At 36.9% G+C, this 9,348-nt stretch overlaps 1 protein-coding gene across 1 annotated transcript in view; it reads left to right on the forward strand.

The window, feature by feature from the left end:
* Window positions 1-9,348, forward strand: part of LOC107098683 (M-protein, striated muscle-like) — a 54,085-nt gene that overhangs the window by 22,264 nt on the left and 22,473 nt on the right. Inside the window, exons 8-11 of the mRNA XM_015396469.1 lie at window positions 537-682; window positions 974-1,157; window positions 4,025-4,199; window positions 7,860-7,981. Coding sequence (XP_015251955.1) covers window positions 537-682; window positions 974-1,157; window positions 4,025-4,199; window positions 7,860-7,981 — 627 coding nt within the window. The remainder of the gene's footprint in view (window positions 1-536; window positions 683-973; window positions 1,158-4,024; window positions 4,200-7,859; window positions 7,982-9,348) is intronic.

The raw sequence follows: 9,348 nt of genomic DNA on the forward strand, positions 1-9,348 counted from the left end.
TTGGTAAGGTTTGACGACATCTCCCATTTCAGCTGACTGTTGATGGTACATCCTCGCACTTCTAACAAATTAATTCTTTTAGTTAATAAACCCACTGTTTATTTAGACATTTCCATTCATACTTTATTAATAGAGTGTTTTATGACATTACAACCAGATTGCTCTTCTCTCTACCCATTAACTCCAAACACTGATTAAAAATAATCTAATTGAAGTAAGAATATCCCACTGGCGAAAAAGACAGGGTTGTTGTTGGAGTCCTGCTTTTCTTTTGCTCAGTAAATCAGATTTAATTCCTTATTGACAATCATCTCTTTGAGTCCTTCTTACCTAAAGGATTAAAGAGCAGCAAATGTCAAATCAAAGTGCATTACAGGAACATTTTTAAATAAACCCAGTTTTGTGAGAGTTTATATGCTCTCTCTCTCTCTCTGGTAAGCAAAGTGCCATGAAGGCAAAAACCCTTCTGAGATTGACATTAAAAGAAATCTTTTGGACTCCTGCAGTGGCTTCTGCTGTATTTTATATCTGAGAAGCGTTCGCTCCCAATCTAGGCTACGTTACAATCCCTGGCGAGCCCACGGACGTGCATGCGTCTGAGATTTTCAAATCATACGTGGTGCTGAGTTGGACGCCTCCCAGCCCTCGGGGACGGGCTCCGCTCTGGTACATCATTGAAAAGGTGCGTGTTGATTCACCTTTTGCCTTTTTTTCTCAGTAAACTCTGCTCAGTGTCTGTGCCTCATAAAACAACTCCCTAAACCCTCATTTTCTCTAAACTGTTTCACCTTCCAGACCACAATCATAAACCACTCCCTCTGTTTTTAATTCATTAGGAATTTCACAATAACCCTACTAGACACATTTTAAGCTGATTAAAATCTTGGATCAATATTTCAGCAGATATTTGAGAAAGCGATTTTCATAGACAGCTCTATCTTTTGTACATCCCTCCTCCCCAACCCTCCCACAGTGCTTAGCAGGCACTGGAGCGTGGCAGAGGATCAACACAGCCGTCAAACTGCATTCACCCCGTTGCCCGCTATTTGATTTGCAAGACGGGCAAAAGTACCAGTTCCGAGTCTATTCTGTCAACATGTATGGTTCCAGCGAGGCCTCAGCGCCTTCAGAGCCCATCCAAAAGGTGGATGAGGATGGTAAGAGGATCCAATTAGAACATCCCAATCACAAATGCTTTACTAGTCACAAAATCAAATTAAATAATTCATATCACTTTATCAGGGGTTATTTTTTGGGTTTATTATTAGTTTATTACCTCATTTTTCTCAGTTTTGGAGTTTGGATCATAGCAGCCATGATGACAAACTTCTGTTGGGTAAGATAACTGTCAATGAGAGCATAGGTGTCTGAACTTCGGGGAGTGGCGGCCTGGCGGTTAGACCATAGAGCTTGGAATCCTGAGGTTTTGAATTCGAGCCCCACTCCCACCAACTGCCACTGTGGGTCTCTGAGCAAGACTCTTAACACCACACTGCTTCCCGACCACCCCAGAATGAAAGCCCACTGCTCCCAAAAGGGTATGGTTTAAATGCAGAGGTACATTTCTCCAATTTGAGATCAATGAACTTAAATTATTATTATTAGATGTATGTCTTTAAATGTGAAGAAGTTTCAGATTTGTATCTGCTTGTTGTCATCTCATACATAAATGTGACATCACAAATCTGTGAAAGTACAAGTTTAGTGGTTATGAATACAAATTACAACTTTCCAGAAATCAAACAGTAAAAATCAAAAATATACAAATACCAATCTGAGACCCCTGATGAAGCTTTCCAATTTGTGGCAGTAATGCACCTGAAAGTTGTTTGGCAACTGGCTTTAGATGAAAAGACAAGCGAGGAGAACAAGATTAGAACCATTACTCCATTTTTATGCAGCACAGCAACCAGTCTATCTGGTTGAATTGTTTCTGAAAAATACCTTGAGATGACATATGTTGTGAATTGGTACTGTATCAATAATTGAATTAAATTGACAAATAAATAAAGTAATATAAAAATCAAAAATAAACAAGTTCCAATCTAAAACCCCTGATGAAACTGTAACACTCCTTACCAGATGGTGGCAGTGACGCACCTTAAAGTCGTAGGGAACTCACATTTAAATTTCAAATCATTCTGGCTTAAACATGTATATTAATGTTCTCTTTATCAGACAATAGTGTCCCAAAAAGAAAATTTCTATTTTAAAAAGAATCCCGTCTTAAAATCTGTGTGTGTGTGGGGGGGGTTATTGTTATCTTATGCAGGCCAGTTAGTTATACGTCAGCTTTAAGGCCGATAACAATTATTTTGATACCTTTCTGACCGAATTTCTAAAAATGTGTTGCCAATATTTTTGGAGCAATTCTTAAAGCCGATGTTTTGTTTTCTTCCTTCATCTGCGCAATTAAAATTACGCAAATATAACAAATGTTACACAACTTAAAGTAAACATTGATAATGGATAACATCAAGGGAACAGCAATCATGCACTTCATGTGTAGGGAAGTCATATTTAAATTTCAAATCATTCTGGCTTAAACATGTACGTATATAAATGTACTCTTTATCAGACATATTATCCCAGAAGTGAGAAAACTTCTACTTTAAAAAAAAAACTTGTCTTGTGTTATTTTTTTTGTTATCTTATACAGGCCAGTTAGTTATATGTCAGCCTGTACACCTAAATTGGGCCAATTATATATCGATAGTCATCTGTCAATCAAATTTTTTCGGTCATAGCAAATTGATTCATATGTCGCAGCTAATATACGCAACAATTGTGATTTTTACTGCTGTATTGTTTGAAAATCGCAACTTGTATATAACTTCTAAGCTAGTGTTTTCACAGATGAGATGTGTGATGTCATATGTGCGATAATAGTAATTTAGGTGCTTAGCAGCATTGTAAATACTGTTGATTGTATATACTAGATCTCTTATTTTTACTATGGGAGGGGTTTAATTTTATTTATTTTATTCTATCTTATACCTTTAGCTCTTCTGTAACTGGGTGCACTGCAAGTAAAGAATTTCCAGGAAGGGATTAATAAAGGGATTATGATTCTGATGAGATAACAACAGCAAGCAAATACAAGCCTCACACTTCTTCACATTTTCATTATTTTTACAAATACTGACACTTTCACTTATGTTTTTATTGACAGATATCTTAACCCATAAATGTCAACTTTGCGTAAATGTTTGAAGTTCTCTATAGAATAAATTCTTTTTATGGTTCTTGTAGGGATAAAAAATGAATTACATTTCAGAATCTGTGTCTTACTAACTTCAAATGTGACCAAAGGATTTTATCGTTTCTTTTTCTTATTCAGGAGTTTTAGATGATCTTAATGTTAATGGTTGCTACAGAATATGTGAATTATTCCCAGTGATTCTTATTGTAAATGAGTGACCCTATGTTTCAGGTACTGAGCTGCCAGTTGGTACGTATGACTGAAATCATAAAGCACTTTCTGAGGCACTCCTTCACACATGGAACTTATGTTTTCTGTTTCTGAATAAGCACAACGTTGCACTTGTATTTTCTGTCACAATGTATGACCACTCTGTACTTAAGCCAATACTTCACATCCTGCACTGATGAGTCGGTCTTCTACTGTGTGTTTGTTTGAGCAAAGACTGACCACTGAAGCTATAGGAGATGCTTCAAAAACAAAATCACTTTAGTTTCACATCAGAAACGTGCACTGTTTGGGTTTTACTAAAAGTACAATCAACACAAACTGTAAAAGGTGATTTTTCTTTGTTAAGAAATAGTATTCAACAGACAATGTCATATCCCATATCTTAGATAACCTAAGGATTTTTCTGAATATGATTTAAATGCCATCAGTGACATTTTTGTGGATTGTTTAATATGAATTTCAGTTTGACGGGAAAATGTTTGAATTTGACAAAACAATAACTTTTTGATTTGTCTGTAAGGAGGTTTAAACGGTATCTACCACATAAATGTTTAACAGATGATTTATAACTAGAGGTTTCTTCTTAAACAGGCGTTCCCTCTGCTCCTGGGAAGGTTGTTGCCACAAGAAACACCAAGTCATCAGTGTTTGTCCAATGGGAAGCTCCCACGCATTTGAAGAACCTGATGGGTTATTACATTGATGGCCGTGTTGTAGGAGCCAAGGAGTGGTTCCCCTGTAACCACAAACCCTTCAGACATAACAGGTAAGACATGCTGGGATATGTATGGAGTGAATTTTGTTCCTTTGTTGTTGCAAGCAAAGAACATGTTTTGTACATGGAGATTTAAAAAAGCTGAAATGAGACCATTTCAAACTTCATCTAGCTCAGGTTCTGTGTAACGGTTCAGAAGGTAGGACACAGAATTCAGGCAAGATGCATAGTGGATTACATAAAAAGCGTTTATTCAAACAATGACATAAATGAGTGGCTGCAGCGGCCAGGGCGTCTGAAGCAGGAACGTCTATTTGAGAGAAACACAGGCTAGAGAATGCAAAAATATGACAGAGGGTGATTATGAACGTGTGAGTCACTAACCTGGTTCAATCCAGGCCCAGAGAACCAGGATAATTCCAGCCTATCGGCTAAAAAGACGCAGCAGACACTGCCAGAAAGTTCCAGACACGGTAGCCTAGAAGGCTGCAGAGCTGACAGGAGATCAGATCCCAGCTGATGAAGGACGATAGGATAATCCACAGGGCGAAGTCAAGAGGCAGATCCAAGTTCAGTGCATAGAAGAATCCAACAGGAGCCCAAAGACAGGCAGGCAAACCAATCAGACAGGGGCAAGCACGCTTAAAGGTCCAAATAAAGCAGTGTATTCTCATTATGAGTTCGTATGAAATCGTACGAAAAGTTATGCACCGTAATTTCATACGTTTTGGACGTTTTTTTTCGTCGTATGCGCATTTTGCGCACCATTTAATAACTTCTAATTTAACATACAATTAACCCTAACCCTGACCCTAACCCTAACCCTAAGGTATAAAACAGCAAGCAACGTAGTTAGAGACATAAAGAAGTAATTATTGCACTGTTTTTCCCATTTTTACGTCCGTCCGCGGATCTGCTTTTTTTGTCTGTCTGCCTGCGCATGCGCACTGATCTGTTTTTTTGAGGAAAAACGTCCAAAACGTACAAAATAGTGTGCATAACTTTTCGTACGATTTCATACGAACTGATAATGAGAATATGTTGAATAAAGAGACAGATCAGGATCAGACAATCAGAACACTATAGTAACCCTAAAGAACTCTCAACACCAAAGGCTTAAGAATAATCTGGCACCGATGGCTGGGAAACAGGCAGCTTAAATAGGAAACCGGAAAAGGTGGGACTGACGATTGACGAGGAACAGGGCAGAGCTAGACAGGTGAATGAAATAAGCAAACAGGCCAGTCATCAGAGCCAAAATCATGACATTTTGAGAGTAAATTTTATATTTTCTCAGATATTTTTTATATATTTTTTTATAATTTATGAAAAACTTATACCGGTAACTGAAAAACACAAAGAAAAAGTAAACTAGGATATTTATCAATAGATAAATCTTAAAAACAGAGAATAACATAAACCTAACAGTAATTGAAGCTCAAAGTGAAACCTAAGAACAAAAAAATCCAAAACAGAGCAGACAGTAACACTTAACAATAAAAATATTGTTTCCTTAGAAGAAAACCTTGAACCAATCTGACTGTATGCTCTGGTGTAATTACATGTGTTGTGACCTGGTGCTATATAAATAAACTGAATTGTTGCTTACATCCATGAAAGGCAACTTAAAATAATGTAGTATGTAAAACTAAATCTGGAAAAATATTCAAAAGAATAAAAGGTAAAAAAAAAAAAAAAAAGAAACAAGAGAGAAAACAGCAAGTTTACTCTTTAAAACCGTTTTCTGAAAAAGGACTTTTTCAAAGTTTTTCTTTTCTTTCTGTATCGCATTCTTCTCATTTTCTTTTCTTCAAAATATGTTCGTTTCATATTTCATATTTCAGATCTATGGTGTGAATGTAAGGAGAAAGGTTAAAAAGTACCACAATGATGTGTTAAGACCAAATCTCTCCTGATGAAGTTATGTCTTTGTTTGAGGTTTTTAGGTATCTAGATTTATTTGTATGTCACTGTTTAATAACCAGACATTTTTACATTAATAAGAAAAATGATTTGAAGTAAAGATGTAAACAGAAATAAGGATATACAGGATATAAATACAGTAAGAAAATACAAATATAAGATCTAAAAACAAAACAACACAAAGTACCTTAGACACCATGTAGATAAATACAACACTGAATTAAAAATAAAATTTTACCAGCAAACGGTCACATCTTAGGATGTTGTTTAGAAAATGAGAGAGTCGGAACAAAGTTCTTGTTGCGTCTTCTAAGTCGTTTGGGTCTTTATTTCTGTAAGAGTTAGATTAGCAGAGCGAGGGAGGAGCGAAACTAGCTCATTAACTTTATATCAGCCAATTAGAATTAAATCTAAATATAATTACAAGACGCTGAACATATAAAATAACTTAAAACATCCAGATTTAAGATATTGCAATTTATACTGATGACAAAAGAAAAAAAGTCTCAAGCTTTTAATACATTTCAAGACAACATAAAAACCTTTGAAGCTTGTTGTCAGGAAAGAGTGATCCTCATTGGCTCTGAACCAGTAGAATAAAGTTTACGGACCTGAGGGTTTGAGTTTGTGGTTTAAACTCCTTGGAAGGAGCTTCATCATGCAGGGCCCCACAAGCTAAGGTTCTTCCCACGAATTCTGAAATGAACAGATAAACCACCAAAGAAAACATGATAAAACAAGAGTGATGCTATTAATTAAACGTGTGAACGTCTGAACAAGAGAAAATAAATGCTGGAACAATTAACTCAATTTCCTGGTTCATCAATTATATCTAAACTATTTCTCAAATGACATTATTAGATCAGAAGACGTGAGATGGTTTTCTTTTAGCTGCTCTTAATTAACCAATGATTGTTTATATTTTTCCTTTTCTTTTATAAAAGTCTCCAATTAGCTGCAATTCGAATACAGCTATTCTAACTTGAGACTAACGGAATAATACTTACAATACAGGGAATAAAACAAAAAGCAGATATCTTTACACTTCCCTTTTACGCAACCTGTTATAGTTATTCATCCTATAAAAAAATACATTTATTGTGTCCACACACACATTCAACTCAATTCAACTCAGTTTATTTCTATAGCACCAATTCACAACACACATCATCTCAAGGCACTTTACAGTTCACCAGATCATCCAGTCAGATTGATTCAAAGTTTTCTATCTAAGGAAAACAAGTTGATTGCATCGACTCAAAGGAAATCCTCACACTAAGCATGCTTGTAGCGACAGTGGAGAGGAAAATCTTCCTTTTAACAGGAAGAAAACTCCAGCAGAACCAGGCTCAGTGTGAGCGGCCATCTGCTGAGGCCGACTGGGGTTCAAGGAGACAGAAGCAGAGATACAAAAAGCAACTTTAAAAGGCGGCCCCGTCCAGGAAACACACATCCAGGCAGACGAGCTCCGAGCCAGCTCCCATGTCAGAGGATGAAGAGAACACATCCAGCCAGTCACAGTCAGAGAAACAGGACCACACTGGAAAACAGGCAGATCTCGAACATCTATAAACAAAGGCGTTGATGGCAGCAGCAGATTCACATTCACCTATATTACAATAAACTATCAAAGAAAAGAAATATCCTGAGGTTTTTCTTTAGAATTAACCTGTATGATACAAGAATAAAAAAAAATATCAGAAGATATATTTTGAATTGAAAGAAGTTCTACTGATTTTTGCAGTTTATTTAGTTTATTTAGAGTTGAAATGCCTAAATGTGTTTCAGGTTTGTGGTCCACCGCCTTATCCCAGGGGAGAGCTACGTGTTCCGTGTCCAAGCCGTCAACATCTTTGGCCTCAGTGAAGAGTCCCAGGAGTCCTCTCCCATCGCTGTGGAGCCTGCTCTGGGTAAGAGGATGCCCGCAGTCAGGAATCAGTCATACTTATCACGTGCCATAACAAGGCTTATAAAATAAACATTTCAAACAATTTCTGGTGAGTTTGACAGAAATGATAAGTTAGAGGTGTTCCTAAAGATGATCAGTTAACTGCAGCCTATCCTCAGTGTGTCTCATTTCATTATTCTGTCCAGGGAAGGCAGTGGAATATGGTATGTATTAAAATATGTTAACGTCCAACTGTACTTACTCACCGCTGCCTCTTTTTTCCCCTCACCCTAACTGTGCACAGAAGCACCGTTTTCCCTCTGAAACACATTTAGTTTTAGGAATAAATGCACAGAGACAACTTTTTTTCCCCTGTACCTAATATTCAGGCCGAACCTCGGTGGGCGTATGCAACACAAACCACCACCTTACAACATGTAGAAATAGAAAACACCCACTTCCCCTCCCCTCTCTCGCTACCGTCTTGCACCATCACATGGCCCAGCAGTAGCAGCCCAACCAGTATTTGTCATGGTGTCCTAATTTAGTTTTTATTAATTTATAGATTTCGTTTTTAATGGCTTTGAAACTTTTTTGTCAATTTTCCAATTTTTTTGTTGAAATAATAAAGCAAAAAGTTGGTGAACATTCTCAGTCATCCAGGTCATAGTCATTCCAAAAAAGTAAAAAAAAAGTAAAAAAAAAAACCACTGGACTTTGTTGGGTAATAATGGGCAGCTGTTGACTCTGTTACTAAGGGACGGACCTGTTTTTTCAGTTCATTTTGCATTTTTTCTAAGCCATAACAAGTCTTTGTTGAGCTACTCTATAAAGCCTGGAACTCAACGCCAATCCAGACATTTTGAATTGAGAAAGTTTCCTGGATGGGAAGAGAAACGTCTAAACAAAGTCCAGTAGTCTGTTTTTTGTTTACATTTTTTACTTTTTTGGAATAAATTAAAAATCACAAAAACCCAGAAGGCTCCGTAATGTGAGGTCTAAGCACCTAAAACATCATACATACATACAGGGAAAGAAATAAGGCACAGAGACAATTAATTAAGTTACTTGCGAGGAGAGTAGGAAGAGACTGCAGAGTTTACAATCTCCACCCCACTCTGCAGTCTTCAGCTTTCTCCTCGCCATTTATTGAAGAAAAGGGGATGTCCCTAATTACATCAGCTGAGGTTTAACTAAGGGAAAGGGAAACAAAAGGATCTTACTTTTAAACCTCAGCACATACGTTAAAACAAAAAATGTGGTTGTTTTACAATTGAATTGTTCCAAGAACACATGTTTAGAAGAAACGTGATAGAGGATGTTCAGGTCTCTTCCACAACCCGTCCGTTGCATGACCTTTATCTGGAACAATCTTAAGCAAGAGTTAAT

This window comes from Cyprinodon variegatus, unplaced genomic scaffold, assembly GCF_000732505.1.
Source record: "Cyprinodon variegatus isolate N-32 unplaced genomic scaffold, C_variegatus-1.0 Scaffold800, whole genome shotgun sequence".
Taxonomy (NCBI): Eukaryota; Metazoa; Chordata; class Actinopteri; order Cyprinodontiformes; family Cyprinodontidae; genus Cyprinodon; species Cyprinodon variegatus.